Below are 27,445 nucleotides of genomic sequence, written 5' to 3' on the forward strand. Positions count from 1 at the left end.
GAGAACATCCCAAATGAAGACTTAAGTGACTATATAGTTAACAAAAAAAGCATCAGTTAAATATAATCCACACATAAGCTCTAGTTTCATTCAGAATACCCTAGAAACCACATAGCAACACAATTTAACCCATTCTGCAGCCCTGATGTTGTGGATCTACATGAACGTAATCTGAACAAGCGTGAGTTTCATTAAAAAAGCAGCGGTAATCTTCTCATTATTTACTCTCTTTACCATGTTTTCTCCACACTTGGTGCCGGTGAGCACGAGGCCCGGATCCGGCATGTCGTCTCCCAGGTACACATGAGTCCCGCGGCAGAGGATGCGTCCTCCTTCTTGGAGCGGGATGTTGGTTTCAATGGAGACGGCATTGGTGCCAATCACCGGCCGATTGGCTCCACCCTGACACTGGATCTTCCCACATTTAGCATCTCTGGAAAACAACAGGAGCAAACTATTTTTTTTAAATTATTATTTACAAGATAATATAAGCATAATAATATTTTTAAATTTATTGTTTTGGTTTTTATTTTTTTAGGTTATCTTAAGATCAAAATAATAATTATATAATAAAAATAATTTAAATATATCTTACAAATAAACAAATATATTTGTTAATATATGTGTTTAACATTTTTGTATTTTATTTTAATTTGTATAGTATTTATTTTTTATATTTAGCCTTGCTTTTATTTTTTTATTGATTTAGAAAATAATAAACGTATTTTACAGATAAACAAATATATATATTGTTTGTTTATTTGTAATATAAATTTATCTTATACTACATATATATATATATATATATATGTTTTGCATTTTTTACATTTAGCCTTGTTTTTTTCCCTGCTGTCCAAACAGACCTGTAACCTATTTTGGGGTTGTGAACTTATCTAAAATTTTGCTCAATGTTTCCAGGCGCTAACAGATCCCATGTTATGAATCAGAGAGTTTCCCAGACTGACACATCTGCAGTGTTTTCACAGAGCTGAAGTGTGTTTCCTCTGCTGAGGATCGTGGTAATGGGACATACATCTTTGATTCCAATGCAGCCAAAACACAGAGAAATAATGAGGCATCCTCTCCACCAAAGACCAATTACTGCATTCACTGGGCAGTTTCTCACGCGGTCCCGTCCAAAAAAGAAAGAAAGAGACAGACAGACAGACAGACAGACAGAACGTGGCTTGAGTCCCTTTGGCCAAAATAAAGAGTCATTAGCGGCCGAAACCGTTTCTCTCTCCGTCTGGCCACTTCAGTCATTAAAGTAATTACTACATCAAGGATATGATCCGTGAAGCACTTAATAAAGCAGCAAATCTGAGCTCAATTAAAACTAAATATATGACACGTGTTACCTGCATATGCAAATTACTCTGACATTTTCAATAGGCTTCTGTTCTCTTTCTTTTAAAGATTCGTATTGTTATTTGTCTGGCTGTCTGATTTCTCAGCAGATTCGTCTCTCTCTCTCTCTGTGTGTGTGTGTGTGTGTGTGACAGTCAGTTAATAAAGAACAGGATGGGAAACTCATCAGAAACTGATGAGAGAAATTCATTTAAAATTTAATTTAAATCTAAAATGTAATTTTAAAAGAAAAACACTCGAAGACCTAAATAAACACTCCTCAGAAGACCTCAGAAGTTTTGAAGGCACTTCTGATTTTCTGTCGTCCTGAAGTGCACTCGCTAAAAGTAACATTCTTCCAAAAATCTGTAATAAACTATTTATTTTGCAGCAAATCAACAATCATCTGCTGGAATATAAAAACACTCCCTTATGCACCTGATGATGCCACCACCACACTCCACTATATGAAAGACCGGGGATAGTTGTCACACTTTTCACGCCAGTGAATATTTCAGTGAATTTATTTTATAAAATGTTTTATATACGTTTATTTTTGAAAGTTACGTTCTGTTACTAAAGACTCAACAAATCTACAGAACATTTAATCATCACATCATTTGTTTGTGTGAGGTAAGTACAAATAAAACAACAAAAAAACATTTATTTCTATATAATTGTGTTTGCTATTGATGCAATGCTGCATCAAACATTTCTCGTACCGTGCTTCACATTTGGCAAATGATCCCTTTGCATCTTTTCCACAGTTTCCATATGGATCTCCCGCCGAGTTGACTCTTTTGAAACAGATTCCTGGAGCTGGTTTTGCACCTGTTAAACACACACACACTCACAATGTTCTTAACATGACCTTAACACACAGATGTAGTATAGACAGCGGTTCCTCCAGGCCTGCGGGTGGCGCTGTACTCACCCTGTCCCCACAGTGTGATGCACTGCTGCTCGTGTGTCTGGCAGATGCCATTGTAACAGTGTCCATCCACACCCTGACAGGTGTGTCCGTCGTGCAGGTAGACATTAGCAGGACAGTGAGGATCGGCGCCTGTGCAAAACTCCGGCAGATCACAGGAGTTACTGGACTCACGGCACGGAGTCCCTGCAGGCTTCAACTACACAGCAAAAACATGACTTCAGCCAATACAAAATAACAGTTTACTTTAATCTTAATTTATTAATGTTCCTGGTTTTATTGGAATTGATTCATCAGTGCATGTTATTCTAAAGAATAAAAAATTTGATTGTTTTAGAATAATATGCACTTTGACTTACTTATTTAGGTGGTTTAATAGCCTACTTTTGTTTACATTATTATTTTTGAAAACAAAAACATATAAATGTGAAAAAGATGCACTGACAAATAAAGTACAAGGAGATCAGAATTTAAGAAAATATCAAATTAAGTAAATATTTCATATGAATACAATATGGTAATATTTTATTTAATATTTTATAATATTTGACATTATATTAAGTAACACATATTATTGCAAAATAATTTAACATTTAATAAATATTTCTAAATAAATGTCATCCTTAAGTTAAATAAATGTATAAAGTGGATAAATAAATGCATAATTAAATGCATAAAATACATTTATTTTGCTGCACAATTTTATTTAAAGTACATAAAATTAACAAGATATAAAAGACAGCAACAAATAAAGTGAATTATGATGATGAACGATGAAAGTTACCTGACAGTCTTCACAACACTGTCCATGCGCACATACGGCTTCCTCCTTCAGTGTGCATGTACTGGCATTACAGCAGGGATTCAGACACTCCTACAAAGACACAGATTCATGTAGCAGAAAATCAGCATATTAGAATGATTTCTGAAGCGTCATGTGACACTGAAGACTGGAGTAATGATGCTGAAAATTAATAAATTGCATTTTAGGATTTATTAAAATGGAAAACAATCATTTTAAATGGAAATAATATTTCACATTTTTTACTGCATTTCTGATCAAATAAAATGCAGCCTTGGTGAGCAGAAGAGTATTTTTTAATTTTTTAAGTATTTTTTTCTAATTTAGATGTGACTCAAGTACATTTGCATATGTGTAAGAATTGTGTCTAAATAATTTCCCAGATGCTTTTCTCTGACTGCTGGCTCTGTGGAAATTCATAAATTGAACATGAGCATTGTTGACGGAGGCATAGACACAAACATTGTACCTTTTTGCTATGCATTCTGCACTGCCAGCAACATTTCAGTAAAGACATCAATGAACAGATTTAAACCCTCAGGAAACACCTGAAGTGCTCAGACACAAACAAAAGCTTTTCCCTGCGGCCCTCGCAAGATCTCCTGGTCCAGCGTGACAGATGCATCTCATTCTCGTGCTTCTTCTCACAGCGTGGTCACAGAAAACACTGTTTATTTCAGATTTGGAGGAGTGACTGCTAATGATGCACGACTCACTGGAGAGTGTGAAAAATCGTGGCACATATGCGGCGCTTAAGGGTAACATGTAAATGTCTGGATAAAATATGTTTTCGAAAACAAAACATACACACATGAGCTCCGACGTACCTCCAGATCTCCGCAATCACACTGCTCTCCCTCCTCCACGTATCCGTTTCCACATTTCTGGCCTCCGTAGAGCACCTTTACCTCTGGCATGTTGAACAAACACATGCCCACGCCTTTCTCCAAACTCGCCGCGAGATCCTTCTTACTGCACGTACTGAAGACTGTTGGGAAAGGATACCTGAAAGAAAGCAGAAATATTACCTCAGTGATGATTTTTAAGAAAACTGATCGTTCACTTTTGTGACATTCAACATATGCACACATAAATGGACCAATCAGGCAGCGGAACTCTTGCCAAGGAAATTACATCATCCTGTAAGTGCTGACTGACCAATTAAACAAGGCCCAGAGGAGAGAACAGTGACAGATAAGAGATATTTATGAGTCCTGCGTCTGTAAGAAATCACACTGATTCACCAGATTGTAAATGGGAGGCAGCAGGAAGTGTGTGTGTGTGTGTATGTGTGTGTGGGTTGGTATTTGTGGTTTACAGGGACACAAATTTGTTTAATGACATGGGTATGACAGCGGTATTACAATTTGAAGGTGGTTTATGAGGACACTGCCTGTGTCCCCGTAATTCAAAAGGCTTAAAAAACATACTAAATGGTGTTTTTTTTTAAATCTAAAAATGCACAAAGTTTCCTGTAAAGGGTAGGTTTAGGTGTAGGATTGGTGTAGGGCAACAGCACATACAGTTTGTACGGTATGAAAACCATTACACCTATGGAGAGTCCCCGTAAACCACAAATACCAATGTGTGTGTGTGTGTCTGTCGGTGTGTGTGTGTGCACGATAGCACTTCATATTACCCGTGATTTCATTTGGAATGAATTATCCAACAAACCTTTCTAATAGACTGGTTTACGTTAATTTGTAGTGTTTGCTTACATAAATATCACTATTGCAACCCAGAAACCGCATAGCAATGCACACACACACAAACAACTGCAGCAAACACTATAGCAGCGGCCTCACAACACCCTAGCAACTCCCAAGCAACCACCCACACAAAAAACACTTAAAACGCCATAGAAACTCCCCACTAACCAATCACCACATAGCAACCACCCACAATGCTCAGGCAACATAGCAACATGTTAAAACACTCAGAATGCCATAGCAACTGCCTAGCAACCACCCACAAACATTATAAAAACACTTAAAATGCCATAGCAACACCCTAGTAACCACTCACCACATAGCAACCACCCACAATGCTCAGGCAATATAGAACCATTAAAAACAACCCAGAATGCAATAACAACCATATAGCAACTGCCTAGCAACCACCCACAAACATTCTAAAAACACTTAAAATGCCATAGCAACTCTCTAGTAACCAATCTTCACATAGCAACCACCCACAATGCTCAGGCAATATAGAACCATTAAAAACAACCCAGAATGCAATAACAATCATATAGCACCTCCCTAGTAACGACTCACAACATAGCAACCCTAAACCACTCAGAATGCCAAAGCAACCACCCACAAACATTCTAAAAATCACATAGCAACCATCAACCAAGACCTTGGCAACGACCCACAACACCCTAGCATTGTGGAGGTGAGTTTTGAATGCACAGACATCTTATTTTCTTCAGAAATTGTAAAACTTTAGTTCTTAATTTTCCCACAAGTCACAGAAACACGTCCATGCATGGTGGACATGATTTCACTGCAATTACACACACAAACACACACACTCACACAGTAAAAGTGGTCCACAAATCCACTCTGAATATCACTGCTCCCCTGTGGAGCGTAACAAAATGTTTCGCCGCAGCGTCTACATGACGAAATCCCGAGTTTACAAACAACCCAACAGCCAGAGAAATTACAGCCCTCGTTTGTGACTGACAGCGACGCGATCGAGCTCCCAGAGAGAAGCATATGGTGCATATTATGAGACTGGCTGATGAGCTCATGATGGTGAAGACCATCTGTGATCAGGGAGGAATTTTAGGAGGATTTAGGGATGGTGATTGCAGGACTCGATGCAGGTGTGAATCATTGCAGTCGGCCGGTTTCATTAACACACTGAACGCCACATAACTAAACATCCTGATTAATTAAATCAGTATGATTGGTCGCGTTACAACACATGCTGTTGATCTGGAGGTTGAGTATTAAACACACAGATGCTCAAAGAAGTTCTTACAGCCCCTTTGTTATCCAAAATTACTTAATCGAAGAATATTTAACTGTTTGCACTGCATGCTATGCCAAATATTACTATAAAGATTCATTTTCTTTTAAATTTGAATAAAGTTCAAACCCATGAAAAATGGAAATTAATTACAATGAAGCACTGCGAGTGATGCAAATTAATAAAAATGAGTGTATTTATACAATATATGGACATTATTGAAAATAATCAGACCCTAAATATGTATACACACAAATACTAAATAAATTAAAGAAATAAAAAAAGAAAGAAAGAAAGATTTTTGGGACCAATAAGACCTTTTTTTTTACAAAATTAATACTTGTATTCAGCATGGGTGCAATAAATTGATCAAAAGACACAGAAAAGTTTTTGTTGTTGTTGTTTGTTTTTTACATTGTTTATGAATCAAATAAATACTGTTTTTTTATTCATCAAAAAAATAGAGTAGAAATGTGTCACAGTTTCCACAAAAACATTAAGCAGCACTACTTTAATAATAACAATAAATGTTTGATGAGCAGCAAATCAGCATATTAAATTTCTGAAGGATCATGTGACACTGATGACTGAAATTTCAGTTTTGAACTTTTTTAAAATATATTACACTAGAAGACAGTTATTTTTTTCTGTATTTTGATCAAATAAATGCATCCTTTGGAGCACAAGAGACTTCCTTAAATAAAAAAAATATCGACTGCAATCCCAGCACGCCTCAGTGCTTCTGCATGAACAGGAACAGAGCCAGAGCTCATCTTCAGACTGCATTGCTGTTGAATATTATTTCTTTAAATGCATACAACATGCTTAACTGGCTAAAGATGAAGCACAGACTGGAAACTTGAATGCGTGTTCTTCAGACGGAAACTCATAACACGCCTGTTGTAACTTGATTTTCTTCTCGAGGTTGAAGATTACTCAGGTCCTGTGTGATGGTGATGAGTTTGTATTTGGTAATAGCTCTTGAATTACTGAAATTGTTAGGCACAGACAGCTTTGATTGGCTCTGATGTGATTGTGAACTGTGTGGCGTGTCTCTGCTGTGAGATGTCATGCAGTTAGAAACATCTGTCAGTGCTGTAAAACACATCGCGCGGCGATAGGAACCGCGGTAATCCGTCCAGGTTGCCTGGTTCTGGTCTGGATTTCCAACATCAGCCAGCAAAGATCTCTCAGAGAGCACATGATGGGATATGACTATATGAAATGCTTCGTATTTGGTTATTGCATTTGTTTATACAAATTACCATTATATAGATCCCCTCTGTGTACATTTTCCAACATATTTTGGAATCCTTGATTTATAACCTTAACAGGTACTGTAACAGTCATGTACTAGCTAAATATTAGATACAACTTATTGTACCAATTACTAAGAAGGTCAACATTACTGATACACCGATAATGCTATGAAATACAGTATTTGATATCTGAAATCCATAGTTTTTAACATTGAAGACCTAAGATGCAAATTTTCACACTTCTGTTTTCCATTCAATAACAATGTCCGAATATGAATAAGAATCTTGTAACTTAAGATAAATAGCTCTTCATAAACATTTTTTCTTTTCAAAGTTTATAAGACATTTATTTTTGCTAATTATTACTTATGTGTGTGTGTGTGTGCCTGTACATATAAACTGAAAATTCATGCAGTTTTATGCCAATTAATAAAATACAAATAGTAAAATATAAATACAAATAAAATAAAATGTAGAAAAAGATAAATAGAAAATAATATACATTTGTTTTCCTTTTCATAATTTAAAGCGCAAGAATTTTCCTGCTAAATTCATGCAAAATATGTATTTTATTTTTATATTCTTATTACATTATATTTAGTGCTGTCAAATGATCAATTGCGATTAATGGCTTCCAAAGTAAAAGTTTTTGTTTACATAATATACTTGTGTGTGTGTGTGTGTGTGTGTGTACTGTGTATATTTATTATGTATATATAAATACAAACACTTGCGCGCATATATTTAAGAAAAATATGTTATGTTTATATATTAAATATATTTATATATAATATAAATTATATGAATATAAATATATACAAGTAAATACATGTAAATGTTTTCAAGATATATACTGTATGTGTGTGTATTTATATATACATAATAAATATACACAGTACACACACTTTTATTTTAGATACGATTAATCGCGATTAACATTCATATTTGCCACTCATCTCTACCACATTTGGCTACTGAACAGCACGGCTGAGCTGGTTTAGACCAGCAGAAAACCAGTGCAGATCAGCATAGTAATTCAAACTGGGTTGTAAAACCAGCAAAATATCAGTAGATTGTTTCATTTCTGGAGATAAAAGTATGTAAAGCTCACTGCCACAATGATGTTTCTTTCCTTTTACATAACCTGTATGACATTCATAAAGGTTTGCAATGACAAAACAATAGCAGCATTGTCATTTTTGGGTGAACTATCTCTTTAAACTGAACAAGTGTTCAATAAATTCAGTTTTGAAACTCAAACTCTGCCAACCATCAAGCAAAGAGCTGGGCAGCGTTTACCTCCTACATCCTCAGATCTACAGCTTATCTTTTCAGCATGGACCAGCGTTTGCTTCAGAATCCAGTTGGCTTTGCTGTGGCCATTAATATGCATCAGAGCCACCGAATACTGTGATGTTCGCTTCGTTCCTGGCAAGTGCACTGAGTCCACGGGGCAAACGTAAGCGCGGAAATCTGGCTCGCGTCGGCCCTCACGCTCACTGGACCGACTGTACCCGCGACGGCCAGCGCCAGGGTGGCATGAGCCTGCGGGAGGGTGAGAGATAAGCAGATGCTTCCTCCTGCCTCCTGATGCCAACGCAGAGATCAGCGCTCAGCGATAAGCCACAGCGACTCGAGTGTGTCTAAGCTCTCAAACACCTCCTCTGGACTGGGCTCAACAGGAGGCCCACATAATGGAGACGCTGCCACGGGCTCAGAGATCTCGCTGTGAGTGCGGTTTGTTCTCTTTGAGGGAATGAGAAGCTTCCAAACGCTCTATAGAACCACAGGAACAAATATAGCAGCGTTAGGAGCCGCAGCAGCTGTGGGCTCAATAGAGAGAGTAGCCTACAGAGTTCTGCTGTGATGCTACATCAGTATTTCTGTAATATTTAAACGCATAGCTCATTTAAAAATGTTGAGTTCTGTTAATTTACTCTTCCTCATGCATGAACGTTAAAGGCGAACATTGGGGTCCAAACAACATTGGACCCCATTGACTTTCATTGTATTTTCTAAGTTTTGGGTAACACTTTATTTCGATAGTCCACTTTAGACATTCTACTAACAGTAATTAACTTTGCAGTAACTGCTTAATATCTTCTAACACTTTATTTTGATGGGTCCACAACATACAACATACTGACTATCAGAAACTTTGCAAGTATATGTCAACTTATTCTACTAACCCTAAACCTACCCTACTGAGAGTTAGTAGACATATAGTTGCAAATTAATGAGAATTAATTACAAAGTTACCTATAGAATGTCTAAAGTGAACTATCAACATAAAGTGTAACCAAGTTTTGTTTAACTTTTGTAAGTTTTGATTATGTTGTCTTTGGTCCCTGGCCTTCTGATTTTATTTATTTATTTATTTATTTATAGTTGTTTCCAACCACAAACTTAAATTAATTAATTAATTTAACTGAAACGGAAATGAAATGAGATAAATAAATTAGAATTCAGTTCTAAAATGCTAAATGAATTTGAATTGAGGTAGCAAACAGCAAGTAGAATTGAGTGAAAGTATAATTTAAATAAATAAATAATTAAATTATAATAAATTATAAGTTTATATATGTGTATCGTGTATTAATCAGAATTCTTAATAAAAATTTTGAGTTTTTTTTTAATTCAACACAGGTTGAACTGCGGTTGTTTTCCAGTCTGAAACAGAAAAGTGTATTTATAAAATAATAAATTATATTTATTAAAATACTTAAAAAAAACAAAAAAAAAACATATGTACTTTACTGTAATTTTTTAATTTAAATTTAAATATACAACTAAATACATTTTAAAAAATGAAGCTCTGATGAGTATTTTTTTCCCCTTAATTTTGATTCTGGGAATACTCAACTACAGTTTTCTTATGCATTTATGACCTATATGATCTACTAATTATAAAGTATTTGCACAAACATTTTGATAAAATGTAATTATTTACTGACAAAGGTCAATTTATTTAAATGTATATTTAAATATGTATTTTTACAAAGACAATTACTTTGAATAAATTCAAACTTTTGTGAAACAGGGTGGAAGAAGGCTTCATAGAATGCATTATCTTAAAGTTAAATGTCTTTAAAGAACAATTCAGGACATTTTTGTTCTTGTCATTCCAATTGAACTGGACCTATTCAGTTCAAATTCACACTCATAGTCAATTCAGATCTACCAGCTCGAAAGCATCACATTAAAAACTTCATACTGGGTCTCATCCTGTCTAAGTGGGCGGTGCTTCTTCAGAATAAGCCGCTGATCACGCGCTGTGTGCAGATAAAGTCCGGCTACTTGAGATTAGATTCATCAAACCTGCAGGACTGAAGGAGCTGCTTCAAACCTCAGAGGGATTTTCACCACTCACGTCTTAATTAATGCAATTACATAGATGTGAAGCTCATAAACGAGCACCTGCTATGATGTTAAATTCAATGACGCTTTGATCTATGAAAGCTCTGTGAGAGGAGATGCAGACTAATGCGCTGTAATGGAAGAAATATCCCTCTTAATTGTCTGATTCCAGATTCTCATTTGAACAAATACATGACAAATATGTTTCTCATTTCCTGTCTCTCTGGATCAGATCTGTTTTACTCATCCGGTCCTTCATGACAGCTCTTTATGAGCACATCATGGAGCGTCGCGTTACGGGTTTTTCATGGGTGCCGTCCAGCTAAAACACTGGTGCGGATGAACTGATACACACTAGAGGATGCTGGGATTGAGTTGGCCGATGCACAACCATCTGCCTCATGAGAAAATTGAACATGGACTGCAAATGTGTGATTTACTTGCCTGGAATCACACAAGACGACTACTATTACAGTCTCAAAACTGCTGCAAGCCGTTTTTTTGGGAACGCCACACTTTAAATGTCTTTATCTGAAATAGGTGTTGTGAGAAATCACGTCTGTTACAGCACTATACCATATACAGTATATGTTTTTAGTTTTAGATTAAATTAACTTTAATATCCCTGATACATAAAACAATAACATTCCCAGAAATTCACAATCACTTTCTGATGAGTAAACATGTGCTGCTAAACAAGTGTGACAGTTTATTCCTGAAAAGAGTTTAATCAAACCCTTATTGTTTAACGAATTTAATCAGTGTGTGCTAAAATTGTCTCCATGTTTAGTATGAATGTGTTTAGAGTTGTTTCTTCATCACAGCTCTCAGAACATCTGACCATAAAACCGGTCGACCCGTCTAACAGATGACAGAATAAATAAGCAACAAGTTGCACAAGCTCTGATGTGTTTATGAAACAACTCTCAGCTGGTTTGTGCGACGCAGACGTCATGAACCAGCGGGGTCAACTGGAAGCATGCTAATGAGAGTGTGGCTAAAAGCTAATGCTGTCCCGCTGGGTGGGGTGTTAAAGTGTGCTGTTGTGCAGATGACCAAATGGAGCTCATTATGGAGTAATGAGGCAGAAACAGAGCGACCCGCTAACAAACAGACAGAGCCGTCATGTGCCGAGCAGGCCAGCAATTCTGGGTAAAACGGAATAAGAAACCGATTCACACTCAAAGTCAGCTGATGGGTTTGACTGGATTTTACACAGAACTTTTACTGTGGGTTGTTTGTTCTTCTGCTGAAAGCAAAAAAAAAATAAAAAAAATAGCATCCAAATAACAACAAACTCTGATGACTTTCACAAAAATAAAATGGTCAATTACTTTAATAAAAACATAAATTTTTTCACAATATCTTCTTTTGAGTTTTTCTGAGGAAAAACAGTCATACAGATTTGGAACAAAATTAGGGTGAGAAAATGACAGAGTTAAAATTTTTAGGTAAACCGTTCCTTTAAGAAAAAACTTTTTTTATATATACTGTATTATAGATTAATTACATATTTTATAATTGGCTTCTTATGAAACCTCACACTTCTTTTAGATTAGTTAAAAAAATATATTAATATTTAAAAAAAAATATATATATATATATATATATATATATATATATTAATATTTAAAAAAAAATATATATATATATTAATATTTAAAAATACAAAAATATTTGTCATAGTTATATGGAATATTCATATTTTTTAATATTTAAAAAATTGTCAACACTATATAACACCAAAATGTATTAATTTTTAAAATGTATTGATATTTTTTACAAATTAAAATGTAAAATATTTGTAAAGAATTAATGGCACTAAAATATATTAAAGGTGGGGTATGTAATTTTTCAAAAACGCTTTAGAAAACTGAGTCGGGACTGAGTACCAAAACAAACTTGTAGCCAATCAGCAGTAAGGGGCGTGTCTACTCATGATGTGAAGGAGAGAGCGTTCAGTGCACAGGACAGACATTAGCCGAGCTGAACAAAGAAAGATAGAGATGGCGGATAAAATCAAAAGAGGAAAACGTCTGCGGAACGATAAGGCAAGAAGTAGGACCCATGTAAATATCGGATCAGCTTTCCAGCGCTGGAGAGAACTCAAGGAGCGGAAGGCCTGCGATCGGACACCGAAGTTGCTTTGTTTCTTCTCGATAGGTAAGTAACACCATGTCTACACCGGACACGCCGCATCGCAACAGCTAAAGTCTGCCTACACTGGACGCGATAAAGCAACCGTTGAAAATCATTTGAAATTTGTGTCAGCTTGTCATAAATACAACGAATCACAATAACTATGGCAGCAGTTTTCTGTCGGAGATTTGTCACACTGCGCAGCATCCAGTGTAGACAGCATCACTGATTATAATGACTTCTATAGTATTTTGGCGTGCCGCTCACGTCCGGTGTAGACACGGTGTAACATTGGTTTTGCTTTGTTTCACAGAACTAATCGTTGCCTGGGTTGCATAGGCTACATATGTGTGGGGTGGAGCTATCAAAATAGGGGCGAGACCCTTTTGGGGTAGGGGCGTGTTTGTTTTGGTGATTTCAAATATCAACATTGGCAACCAGAAATTGCTTACCTTTAATATTTGTAAGAAATATCAATTTTAAAAATAAAGAAAATTAAAATAATTAAATATTACACCAATAATCACACCATATCACACTAACATCTTTGAATATTGAAAATATATTAATATAATATTAATATATTATTATTATTTTATAAAAAAAATTTCATTAACACCAGACGATACTGGGACACCAGCGACCATACAGAGATTAACTGGTTTGGAAAATGAATTTGCGGACAATTATCTTTTTTTTTCTTTCTTTTTTTTTAATCATATATATACATTACAGCAAAAATAATGTTTTCCAAACATGTCTGTCTTTGGGTTGAAAAAGCAGGAAGCCTCACCCCCAAACTCACACCAATGGTTAAGACTCAGACCAGAACAGATCCACGGTGCGAAATTGCGAATGTCCTTATTATAGCACATTAACCAAATAAAGGAATATTGGAACATAAAAACCAACTACACTCATCAGCTTTAAGGATCCCATTTGCAGAACCAATGCAGTTTTCTCACCCGGTGGAGGGGGTCATGATACACCCGCCGCGGTCCACGGTGGCTCTGCAGCCGCAGCCGCGCTCCGGCGTGTCGTGGTTCATGCCGAAGTTGTGTCCGAGCTCATGGGCCAAAGTAACCGCAGCACCGAGAGGATTATCAGAGTGATCCTAGAAGACCGGGAGAGTGAGAAACCATCAGTCAAACACAATAAAAATAAATGCTTGGTGAATTCAAATAAGCAATCAATTTCAATTTAAAACAAACAAGAGCAATTTCTTCCTCCGCGACCCCAGAGACCCGAGAGGTGTTATCCGTCCTGTTCCACCTTCCCTCCCCAGATTACATTTATCCCCACATCTCTCCTCCTGCGAGCTTGTTTTTCTCTCAGAAAACGGTTTCACAAGATCCGTAATGAGCAGACGCTAACAGCTTTTATAATTACTTTTCCACAAATCCGTCAGAGCAGCATAACTGGAGATCCGCTGCTATAATTGCAGACCGTTCTGCAGGCTTTGTTTGGGGAAGGGTGTGTGCTGATGAGGCAGGACAGACACAATTACAGTCGCTTTGGTGGGGACGTGTCTGCCAAACACGTGAAAACCAAATTAAAAGGAGGGAAAACCGCCAGATCCAGTTCAGTTCTGAGTGATTATGAGCGTGTGTGCAGAGGAAAGTTTTATTGCTCAGAAGGTGCTCTTTCAGAGCTAAAGAGACTCAGAAACCAAACACTGGAACAAAAATTATTTTAAAAGTTTGGGGTCAGTTAAAAATTTATTATTTTATTCATCAAGGGTGCATTAAAATGATCAAAAGTGACAGTAAAGACTTTTATAATCAAAAGATTTCTATTTCAAATAAATGCTACTCTTTTGAACTTTTATTCATCAAAAATCCTGAATAAAATCATGGTTTCTACAAAAATACACTGTAAAAAAAAAGTATAATAAAACACATTAACAGAGTACATCTGACAAGAAAATACTGTTCTAGTCTTCAAAATTTCATGTTACTTTAATTTTAGAATGATTTCTGAAGGATCGTGACACTGAATACTGGAGTAATGATGAGTAATAAATTACATTTTAAAATATTTTAAAACAGAAAACAGATTTTTTTTTAAATTGTAAAAAAAAATTTACTGTTTTTACAGTTTTTTTGTTTTTTTTTTAATCAAATAAATGCAGCCTCAGGGAGCAAAAGTGTCTTCTTTTAAAAATATTTTTACATTTTACCAACCTCAAACTTTTGAACCGTAGATTATATTGCCTATAAGGTACACATTAAAAAACTATTTACAATTATTGCTGGCATGATCACATATAACTATACACAACTCTCCTGCCAGCTTTGGGCATTTATAACAGTGTCAGGCAAAACTGCTGATGCTTATGAATCCAGCACATTCTATAATGAGCCTCATTTGCATAGAAAGCATGCACGTTTGTCAACAAAAGAATGACCTCATTTAAATATGCATGATGCAATTTGCTTTCACACTAGAGGAGCGTTTAACGGACAGGAGTGTGTAAAGTCCATTTAGAGAGTGTTGAAAGAACCACATCAGTTTGAAACCAAGCGGGAAAACAGAAAATTGGATTTCCAAAAGCCTCATTGGTCAAAAGATGCTTATGTCTGAACGCAATGTGGCAAAAGTTGCAATTTTCTCACTCTAGAGGACACAAATTTAAGATTGCTGGGTGTTTTTTTTGGAGCATAAAAATCACAGAAGCAGAAGACTCAAGGAAAAGTCTCCATTTGCGCTCTATTTAATCTCTTTTGATGTCATTTTGTGAGTTTTATTTCCAGTGGATGTGAGATTGAAGAAATCTGACGGTCTGGGGAGCTGAACACAATCATATAATCTGCTGGTGTCTGTGTATCTCATTGCATTTTCAGGAAGCTTTAGTTTGGTTTAGTGGGAACTGGTCAAATGAGGACAAAACCTCATCCGAACACAAGATGACATGAGATCATGCCACGTTTTGGTGAAATACTGTGGCTTTTATGGTGGCAAATCCACTCAATCAAACAGCAAAAACAAAAGTCTGACATTCAAGAGGCGGCCAAAGGAAATAAAACGCATCCGATGAATGAGTCAATGAAGAAAACATGCATGTCCGCTGTTTTGACTGACAAAGACAAAATCTTTTGGTAGAAACCGCATATGACCATAATGATCTATAATGGAGAAGCTTCATATAATGAGGCCCTCAATCAAAAGACGAATATTGAGATGGTCAATTTTACACATGAAACACACGCAAGCAGAATAGTTGGAATTGTCTGTGGTATTAAACCAGAGGTGTTTTTAGTCAGGTAGCTGGCTATAAATACGACAAGAGTTTAACTAACTTCAAAGTATTTGCTGATCAGGAACATACAGCGCTTTCCCTCGACCACAGACGCTCTGCTCTGATTTTGTGTCTCAGCAGGATGTTATCGTGGAGTGCTGCTGTGTGATCAGTGTGTTGGGTTGATTTAAGGGAAGCATCTCAAGACGGCCGTGCTGAATGAGTTACTGTCCTCATTTGACACAGTAAAAAAGGAGATGATCATCTAAAAGTTAGAAACCACAGCAACCTCAGGTGACCTCTGGATTCAAGAACTAAATCATGCTTGCAACGGGACTAAAAATACATATAATAGAGATATGATGTGAAATACATAAAACTAAATTCTAAATATATATACATATATATAATTTATAACACACATATATATATAACATTTCAAAGCCTATTAAATGTCAAAAATAATGGCTTTAAATGATACTGTAATGTTCATTGGTTATAATAAATGGGTAAAATTAAGGGGAAAATGTACTTCCAGACATTAAAAACATTTAAAATATACCATCTTTATGTTGTTTCTACGTTAATTTAGAGATTCAATGTGACAAAATAATATATTATTTTAATATGCGATTAATTACAGAAAAATGTGATTAATTAGTTATTTTTTTAATCGTTTGACACAAACGCACACACACACACAGAGATAAAAGACGCTTTTATATCACAGACACATTATATATATATATATATATATATATATATATATAATAGTGCTGTCAAATGATTAATCACATCCAAAAAAGTTTCTGTTTACATTATATATATATATATATATATATGTGTGTACTGTGTATATTTATTATGTATATATATATATATAAATACACACACATACAGTATATATTTTGAAGATATTTATGTTTATATATATTCATATTTTTATGTTTTATATTATATATAAATATATTTAATATATAAACATAACATATTTTTCTTAAATATATTCATGCATGTGTTTGTATTTATATACAGTATACATTATACAGTATATATATATATATATATATATATATATATATATATACACAGTACACATACATATATTATGTAAATAAAAACTTTTATTTTGGAAGCGATTAATCGCGATTAATCATTTGACAGCACTAATATATAATAATATATGTGTTTTTATATAAAATTTATTTATATTAAATATATAAATATATATAAATATATGTATGTGTATAGTATATGCACATTTAAAGCAAAACATTGCACAAAAAAGATTCTTTGGTTTCAGATTAATCAACTTTAATTAAATGAATATAAATATAAATTTGAAATGCTCAAAAATATCAATAAACCTCCTTGTCATCAGGAATGATTGACAGATGTCACTCACCATGACGATGCCCCCTGACTGTTCCACAGTGCACATGCTCATAATGGGAGCCATGCCGATGGTGGTGCCCTGGAAGTAAACGCCACTGAAGAGAGGAAACAGGAAGTCATGTGACACACATGTTCATCTACAGCAGGCTGCGTAAAGGTTCAATAGAAACAAAGTGTTTTACATGAAAAATGTGTGAATAAAACCTCATGCATTTTTCAACATTTCAAAATAATAAATAGTAAAGTAATTCTTCCTGGAAAGTGCATTGATTCTGGCGGTAAACCGCATGCTGTGTTTTCCACCTGCCGGCCCTGAGCAGTAAACGCGTTTAGCAGGCAAACCTGATGAGCTGAGCGTTATCGTGGGGTCTCTGCGGGAGCAGCTTGACTTTTCTCCAGTCCAGGAACTCGTGGAGCGATGTGAACGGATCCTGTGTGATGGAGCATTTGTCTCCGTCACTCCACACCTCCAGCCCCACCAGAGCCACACGGATATTCAGCGATCTGTAAAACTGAAACATGGCAGCACTTGCTATCAGCAAAGCAGCTTTTAGCAGATGTTTCAAGGGGTAAAACCTGACAAAAACTCACTTTAGATACACAAGTTGCATGTGTAATTTTTTTTGCCAAATTATTGCTTCACATCCAGTTAAGACATGCTAGAAATCATCAAAAAAACATAGAAATTGACTAAATAACATGCATTATATTAAGAAGCAGATAATATATATTCAGATTTGCAATATATATATATATTCAGTATTTATAAATATTCTATTTATAATATTGCAATTTGCACTTATATTTTTAGAATTATAACTCTATATACTAAAGAGTTATAAATACATTCCAATTTACAATTATATAGTCAGAGTTATAACTATATATTCACAATTTACATTTATATATTCAGTTTTGAATCTTTATATTCAGACTTGTATCTATATATTCCAATTTACATTCAGAATTATAACTATATACAATTTACACGTACACATTCAGATGAATAACTGTATATTCTGATTTACATCTATATTTTCAGACTCACAACTATATAATTAGATTCACTTTTATATATTCACAATCTACATTTATATATATTTAGATTTGTATCTATATGTATATTCAGACTTACAACTATGTAATCTGATTTGCATTTATTTATTCGTATTTTATATAATTATTACATATGACACACATACATAGAAATATATGCATATATTTTGTTTTCTACTGAATACATACATTAATGTTGTTGCACAAGTATGTACCTACGTATAATTTTCTTGCTTGTTTTTTGAATGCTAAAATGCAGATAAGAATGACTAAAGAACGTTGCAAGTTAACATAAGAATGATGTGTTTTCTGCAAGTATTAATTATTCATTCATTCATTAAGCATGTTGACATGCTTTCCAAGTTTACCTTGTCCACGTAGTTTGCTATTTCAGCAAGCCTCTGTTTCACTTTCTCCACGTCTTTCCCCTGTTTCTGATACTGAAATGCAAAAAAAGTCTTTAAACTGCAGCCAAATGTGCCATTCATTGGCCGGCTGTGGTAAATGTCACATGAGGTAATTCATTTTCCACGGGCAGCGGCACAAAGATGTTGAGCCAAACACGACCAGCAGTGTTTGAAGTCCAGACTGTCAGTTTTACAAAATAAAAGCACAGACTGGAAATGTGTCACGCATGATTTCTGTGATTATTGCAGGAGTGACAAAAATCAGGATGGAAGCTCTGTCTTGATTTGCAAGACAAGAAGAAATGCTCCATTTCTAACTCTTTCTTTAACAGGTTTTGTTCTTGTCCATAAAGCACCCCAGGACGGGATATTTGAAAGGCAGAAAGAATTATATCGTAAACAAAGTGTTTCTTAATGCACATTACAAACAGTCAGTAATGAGGTCAAGTGATCACAGCTGGGTGTCTTCATTTCTTGTCCAAACAAACAATGACCCTCTAATCTGCTTTGACCTCTTGACTTTCTTAAACTCAGGGTCAAGGGGTCATGACCTTGCACTGACACAGCTATGGAAGTCTCACGCCAATGAATGGAGTTACAATGATTTAATTTGGTGAAACTCAGCTGGTCCAGGGCCATAAAGTTATTTAAACACTATTAAAATTATTTAAAAGAATTAAAAAATAAATAATTGAAAAAAATTGTCAATTGAAATAAGGCAGACATTAAAAAAATGAGCTATCAGATGACAAACTTGTACAAAATGGAAATTAGAAATGTAACCAACTGAAATAAGTACTATAAATACTAACTGAAATAAAACTAAAACTGAAATTTAAATAAAAGTATTTAGAAACATTCATAAAAACAAACGCTAATAACAATGACAAAGCACATAAAATGACTAATTAAATTAAATGTCAAAATATAAAAATAATTATAAAAACGTTCTTTTATTTTTTTAAATCTATAAACATATGTGTATGGATGGATGGATATAGACGTATTGATGGTTTCATGCTCTTGGCAGCCAATAAATCAGCTTCTGAAATACCACGTTGATCTTTGTTGCATGTGAATCAATATTTCATATAGTCTGGATCTAATTTTCTTTTACTTTATGTAGTTTTGTTTTGGGTTTTGAGGATGAGCAGCATTATATGGTTAGCTATCATTTTCTCTGAGCATCGCTGATGTCTTTGACCGAAGTAAAGCAGATCTGCGTTTCATTTTTGGGTCACGACCCACTAGTTCAGAGCCGCTGATTTAGATGACTGAAGGTTGGAGATGCGTGTGAGGTCAAGAGCGTCTCTTCATTACCTCGCGGTTGTCTGCCACGATGATCAACTCCACATGCTTGGTGCTGCTCTGAGCATCTCTTTTACGCTGCAGGGAGGAAGAACGACAGTAAGAACATGATTAAGAGAGAACTTCACCCTCTTCTTCTGAAGGACACGGTTAATAGAGCCATGCACTCAGGAAGCTTTTATAAAATCTCCCAAGGCCCATAGTGCTATGAGTCTGTATGGCCTTTAAGGAACAGAGGTGAGGTCTTCAGCTCTCTTCCAAATGTGCCCTCTATTAACAGAGCAGTGTGTGATTGAATATCCTCAGCAATGCCCTCAAACTAAATCTGATGCACCACAATGTGCTTTCCAGGACACAGTTCCCTTTAACAGCCTTCGGATTGCCTGGGAATCTCATTTACTCGTGTGAAAGACCCACTTGTCTTTTATACTGTAGATATTATAAACGTCTCTTTTTCAAATGCAGAGTCTTTCAAGTAATTCTCACCTACCTACTCATTCTTTTTTTATAAATACAATATAAAAAATTATACAAATTATTAAAAATATTTAAAAACAATAAAATGTTTTAGTTTTAATTTTTTTATAAATATGACAAAATAAAATAAAATAAAATAAAATATGGATAGTGCAAGATAAGTCAAATGTCTAGTAAACCTTAACAATATTTGAGACCTACAGCTAAGGGGAAATTTTTTTCCCAAGTAATTCTCAGCTTTTTTATGTACATATAACTCTTTAATTGGTAATTCTTTGGTTTCCAATGTAAGAATTACAGAACCTCAGACACTTTGAACTTCTGAGATGGACAACACCAACACGGTGTATTAACATACAGACATCTGTCTCCACATCCCACTGAGAGAAAATGCAGGAAAACGCCTCTCTCACATATGCATCAGTGCATTTTCAACCCCTTCCTTCCCTCACCCATCCTTCCCTTCACTCAACTCACTCAGAATGGTCAATAGTGGAATATAATGTTCTACATTAATGCAAGTGATATTAACAGTCATGTTTGGTATCATTTGAATTGTCTCAGGGCAACTGGTACAATGGTCTTATTCTTATAAGAAGTAAACTAAAAGGTAATACAGATCCTAAGAGTTTAGAGATTTTGCATACTGTCGAGGGCAGGTCAGTTTCAAGTGGTTTCCATGCAAAATTACCTTTTGTCCCAAAAGGTGTTAACTCGTCAATGCAAATTCCAATCGTTAGCTCCTGTCTCCATCTCGGGGATGTTGGTCTTGTTCTGGGGTACTTAAGGAAGTGTTGCAAAAGGATCGGGCGATCTGTAGCCAGAAGCCCGTAGTGTGGTGTCTCTATACTTCACACTATGTATTTCTATAAAGTCAGGTATGCATCTTTTACTCGTAGATTTATCTTTGAGAATTCGATGTTTTGTATTGATATGATCTGATATCTCTGAATTGGCTATGTAATTGACATAATACATATTTACCTGACTGATAATAAATTGTTACATTTGATCTTATTCTGTTTTACTCTGTAATTATTGACTCTAGTAGAATATGTTGTATCCTTGTTAGAGACATGAGCACCTGAATGAACGAGTAAATATAAAGTAAAGAGTCACCAGAATAATCAAATATCAGAAGAATACTAATTAGAAATAGACAAACAACCAATTTGCATTTCAACCTAAATTCGATGTTATAATAAAATGGAGTCAGATTAGATATTAAAATGGAGTCAGATTAGATATTAAAATGGAGTCAGATTTGAAGTTAACCTAGACTGAACAATTTTGCGCGCTGAAAAGGCCGAACGCGCAGGAAACCTTCACCCACGATTGGATACCGTCCTTGGACCAAATTTGTGGACCTTACAGTGGTGACCAACCTCCGTGATCTCCCTACCTAGGCGAGTGACGTCTTTCCAGCGCGAATTTTGGTTTCATTCACACCGAGGATATGAGGCTTGAGCTCCTTCTTCCCTGTCTACAACTGCTGTGGTAAGTTCGTTCCTTTTATTTTTAGAAGAGTCAGGGAAAGCTTTTTGCATCTCACATATAGACATTTTAGAACGGGTCGACATACCCATTGTTAGACCGGAGACCGTAGAAATCGGTGGGAAGAAAACTAGCTGGGAAACATGACTTTTCAGGGACAGTACAGCGCCAGTGTAGATCAGGAGATCATGGAAATTCAAGCCTTACAAATAAAAGACACCCTCCTTCGTTTAAACGATAAAGGATTAAACCTTAAGTGGAAAAACAACGAAATCATATCTTGGTTTTTGGCGAAGGAGAAAAATTGGCATCTAAATCAAAATATAAAAAAACAACAGCTGCCATCGTCTACTTGCTTAGGAAAAACGACCTAGAAACATTAGCCGAAAATGAACGCATGATAGAGAGTATCAAAGAAATCGAGAAAGCACGTTCGGATGAATTACAAAAGCTTAGAGCACAGGTCGAGGCGTTTATATACGAAAGACAAGGTTGGGCAAGAAAAAGTGAAAACATGGCAAGAAAAATAGATGCGCTCAAAAGAAACTCAAAGCCGGCAATAATTATATATCAGCCCTTGAAGACTGCTGTGATAATGCAGGCTTCCGGTGGCTGCAGTAAAGAAAGCAGCACTGGATGAAACTTTTGATTCTGAGGAAAACAGTGATAGCGATGATGATGATGATGTTGCTGCGTTAGGAGTCGGACACGGAGAGAAACTCGTAACCGAGCTCCCGTTCAGAGACATGAAGAACGAAATCAGCGAAGTCCGATCAAAGCAAGAGCAAAACCCAGCGAAAGACCACCCAAATCAATCAGAGTCGCTGTACTAAAACCATGACTAACGCTAACGATGAAATAACCACAATTAGCCGTCCATTAACATGCGAAGAGTGTACAAAACACAAACAAATCGTGGAATGATGCCCAAAAGAGGGCCATTCCAACCCTACTGGGAAACACTGATGTTACAGGCTACAGTGTTTAAACTAGAAACTAGAGATGTGTGGCAAATAGCACTCCTTACGATCCCTGAAGAACTAAGATCGAAACTAAGCCCAGAGATGAAATCCGGTGACATAATCAAACGAAATAATAATGAAACCGACGAAAGTATCTATGAACGATTAAAACAAGCATTGCTAGATATGAGGGACCAACGACCGCGGATTGGAGCAGGATACTAGAAATTAAACAGGGAAGCAATGAACCGTTTGAAACATACGCTGAACGTCTGTGGGTGACATACAAAGAACATTCCGGTCTAGAAACTGCAAGCCGTGATCACGAACCGTTATTACAACTCATAAAGAACAATGCTGGCACTCCAGTCCAAAATGCATTGTCAAACGGAGTAGATCCGTCCGAAAACACGTTCAGAACGATAGTAGATTGGGGTTCGAGGATAGAAAACAGATGGAAATCAAAGGCCCTCAATATTGCATCTGCACAGGGGTTAACAGAAGAGAAAAGCACAAATTATTCTAACAGAAATGGGGCTGAAAAGCATGTCCACTTCTTGGAAGAGGTGACTTGCTGTGATGACTCTAGAACTCTTAGTTCAGGGAAAGCATGTGCCACTGCTCAAGATAGCGTGCCAGTTTCAGTTCTTAAGGTGATGCAGCACAATAATGGCACAGAGTCATGTACCAGAATGCATGGTGTAAGAGAAGCATTAGGGAGTCATGAAAAACCTCAAACTTCAGGAGAACACAGCAGACAACCCTATGGCAAAGACAGCAGGTTTTGTAGTTCCTGTCACAAAATAGGCCATACAGAAGAAAAATGTTGGGCACTGGGAAGGAGTAGACCTCCACCTTATTTTCTGAAACATAGGAAATCACTTTCTAAAGGCAAAGATCAATTGTTTACATGTAACAAGTCATCCTCAGGTAAAACTCTTAGTGAGTTAACTGCATTGCTCACACAAGGCTTCCAGATACTGACTTCACTTGCTAGTGGGTTAGCAGCTTAATAGCGATGAGTTTAATATGTAAATATCCCAATTTCAATGATCCTGTTTTATTTTCAAATTTGTAATTGTGCTAAACACAATGTGCATATAACACACATCATAGATGTTTGTGCTACTACATGTACACATAGACTAGTTGAGTTTATTCTTTAAAAACACATGACTGCTTTACTGTAAGTGTGCGAAAAACACTTAGGTTTAAGGTTGTAGATGCTACATGCATACTAGACCGTGTGTCTTCTGTGAAATTGGAATAACTGTTATACTGGAATTACATAGCAATTTTAAGTTGCATGTGTGTCTATCTATGTTAAATTTGTTTGTCTCCTGAGTGGTACACTCTGCTATTTTCCATAGCTGCAGTTAAACCAGGTACAGGAGCATAGAATTGCTATATGGCCACAGAATGTTTTCACAATTGTCTTAACAATGAAAATGACCAGCAAGACCAAATGAAATAAATAGGCCTTGGAAACGTAAAACAATGACTGTGCATTGCATCAGCTCTGAACCTGCTCAAACTCCTCAACACCTTTTTCATATTCAAATGAATTAACACGTGAATGCAATTTGTGACAACTTAGATCTTGTTGCAGATTGATATGCTACCCAGTGCCAAGAGGAGGAGATGTGTCTTCATTTTAATAGTGTGGCACAAGCGATAGCAAACCAATTCATTCTTCGCTGGGTAACACCAACCAAAAATTAATCTGATCAGAAGGACTGATTAGCATTAATATTCCACAGTTAAACACCAACTGATTTTCTAAATTTACTAGAAAAATAATGAAAGGGAGGTGAAAAATACTCAAAATTAACTGGGTTCTCTCAGTATTTGTTTCTGTCTCAGGTTGACCACTGCAATTCCTTGAAAGTGAGATACCAGGAAAGCACCTGATTCCAGCTACATCAAACCAGGACAGCGGAATTGTCAGAATATAACCTGAAATTGCGAGAGATGGGTGCAACGACTCTTCAAGAGGCCATTCACACTTCACAATAGTACATTACCACACAAATCTCTACATGGCCTTCCGGATTAGCACCGAACTAAATTTTGCAACACAGATTGTTAGAGATTAGACTCCACCCATCTCCCAGACATGAGCACAGAGCACACACATTTGCATCATCACCTCATCTATACTAACCAGTCTGAACACTACGCATCACAGAAGACAGTGATGGCTTAGATTTCAAATATGGTACTCCACTAAAGACCTATTGTCCATCTTCACACTAACAGAACAACATAGCTTCACACACATAGGACAGTAGAGCTAATCCCATGATGACAATCTAAAGAAAGACACATAATAATTGCTATTTACAACCGTCATCTCATGGGAAGCACCTAATATACATATGCATGATTACCGTCACAAATCGATGATGTTAAATTATGAACAAGGCAAATCTGCCATGAAAATTCAAAAGGTTATTGGGATGTCTTGGCAAACCAGAGGGCCCGCTGGTTTCCCAACAGATCACTAATAACAGAAACATTATCAAAATGATTAAACATGGAGTGCGGACACTTCTGTTGATCAGCTACAAAATGTACAATTTGACTATGGCATCGAATGTGACTTAGCTTGCATGACACACACACACAAACACACACACACACACACACACACACACACACACTATTACAAGGGATCCAGGATCTCCATTCTTGTATAAAACCTAAGCACACTTTAGATCACTACCTTGAAATCTTAGGTGACTTGCATTGGAGAACTATATATGTCTATACCTTTGTAATTGGGATTGAATATTTAATATTATTATTATTGTCATGTTTTAATGATGCATACCAACTTTATAAATATGTAAGTTACACTGACTTTTTGCTACTTTTCATTTGAGCCACTCAGACCAAGCATTCTTTAATTCCACTACCATTAAAATCCATCAGAGTGGTAGTGAGGAATTGGCTATTTTAAAATGGGACCACCTTATGAAATGAGACCTCAAAAGACACCTGAGACCCAACGTACCATTTGCACTTGTTGACATGAACCTACCGTATGTTTTTTGCTTTGTTATAAGTTCTTGTACCAAATCTCACAGCTTTCTTCTCATTTTCAATGACATAAAGTTCATCATTGTTCAATCGTGAAGTCATTAAGATGCTGTTTAAATGTCTCACACAAAGCAGTGTGTAACCAGCGAGAACCCTTCACCTGTTGGAGTCTGCCCAGCAATCTGTACAATTGAGGTGACAAGATTCAACAAAAGAGGCAAGAAAGTCCTAGGGAAGGTGTCACTAGAGACAGAAGTTTCTCCATGATGGAACGACTCGTCAAGCAATAAAAGGCCTGGATTGATTCAATGAACTATGCACACGGGTTGTCCTCAACCAGACATATGAAAACCTGAACCCATTCATCCACCTGCTGAATTCAAGCTACATGCACCTGCTGAGACTGGTGTACACAAAGGCCTTTCTAAAGGCCTCTACAACTGCAAATACTACATCACAAGGACCACAAGTGTCTGACAAGTGACCTCTTTGGGAATCATATGGAATTGACCCACGTGGTCAAAGGGAGGAAACTGTAAGAATTACAGAACCTCAGACACTTTGAACTTCTGAGATGGACAACACCAACACGGTGTATTAACATACAGACATCTGTCTCCACATCCCACTGAGAGAAAATGCAGGAAAACGCCTCTCTCACATATGCATCAGTGCATTTTCAACCCCTTCCTTCCCTCACCCATCCTTCCCTTCACTCAACTCACTCAGAATGGTCAATAGTGGAATATAATGTTCTACATTAATGCAAGTGATATTAACAGTCATGTTTGGTATCATTTGAATTGTCTCAGGGCAACTGGTACAATGGTCTTATTCTTATAAGAAGTAAACTAAAAGGTAATACAGATCCTAAGAGTTTAGAGAGATTTTGCATACTGTCGAGGGCAGGTCAGTTTCAAGTGGTTTCCATGCAAAATTACCTTTTGTCCCAAAAGGTGTTAACTCGTCAATGCAAATTCCAATCGTTAGCTCCTGTCTCCATCTCGGGGATGTTGGTCTTGTTCTGGGGTACTTAAGGAAGTGTTGCAAAAGGATCGGGCGATCTGTAGCCAGAAGCCCGTAGTGTGGTGTCTCTATACTTCACACTATGTATTTCTATAAAGTCAGGTATGCATCTTTTACTCGTAGATTTATCTTTGAGAATTCGATGTTTTGTATTGATATGATCTGATATCTCTGAATTGGCTATGTAATTGACATAATACATATTTACCTGACTGATAATAAATTG

At 36.2% G+C, this 27,445-nt stretch overlaps 1 protein-coding gene across 1 annotated transcript in view; it reads right to left on the minus strand.

The window, feature by feature from the left end:
- The window catches only part of LOC131550814 (disintegrin and metalloproteinase domain-containing protein 12), a 112,008-nt gene that overhangs the window by 14,418 nt on the left and 70,145 nt on the right, over window positions 1–27,445 (minus strand). The window contains exons 7-16 of the mRNA XM_058793233.1: window positions 20,231–20,296; window positions 18,872–18,943; window positions 17,790–17,959; window positions 17,458–17,542; window positions 13,780–13,928; window positions 3,908–4,085; window positions 3,063–3,152; window positions 2,282–2,477; window positions 2,070–2,178; window positions 235–433 (exon numbers count right to left, since the gene is read on the minus strand). Of these exons, the coding sequence (XP_058649216.1) occupies window positions 235–433; window positions 2,070–2,178; window positions 2,282–2,477; window positions 3,063–3,152; window positions 3,908–4,085; window positions 13,780–13,928; window positions 17,458–17,542; window positions 17,790–17,959; window positions 18,872–18,943; window positions 20,231–20,296 (1,314 nt within the window). The remainder of the gene's footprint in view (window positions 1–234; window positions 434–2,069; window positions 2,179–2,281; window positions 2,478–3,062; window positions 3,153–3,907; window positions 4,086–13,779; window positions 13,929–17,457; window positions 17,543–17,789; window positions 17,960–18,871; window positions 18,944–20,230; window positions 20,297–27,445) is intronic.

Source organism: Onychostoma macrolepis, chromosome 12, assembly GCF_012432095.1.
Source record: "Onychostoma macrolepis isolate SWU-2019 chromosome 12, ASM1243209v1, whole genome shotgun sequence".
In the NCBI taxonomy this organism is placed as follows: domain Eukaryota; kingdom Metazoa; phylum Chordata; class Actinopteri; order Cypriniformes; family Cyprinidae; genus Onychostoma; species Onychostoma macrolepis.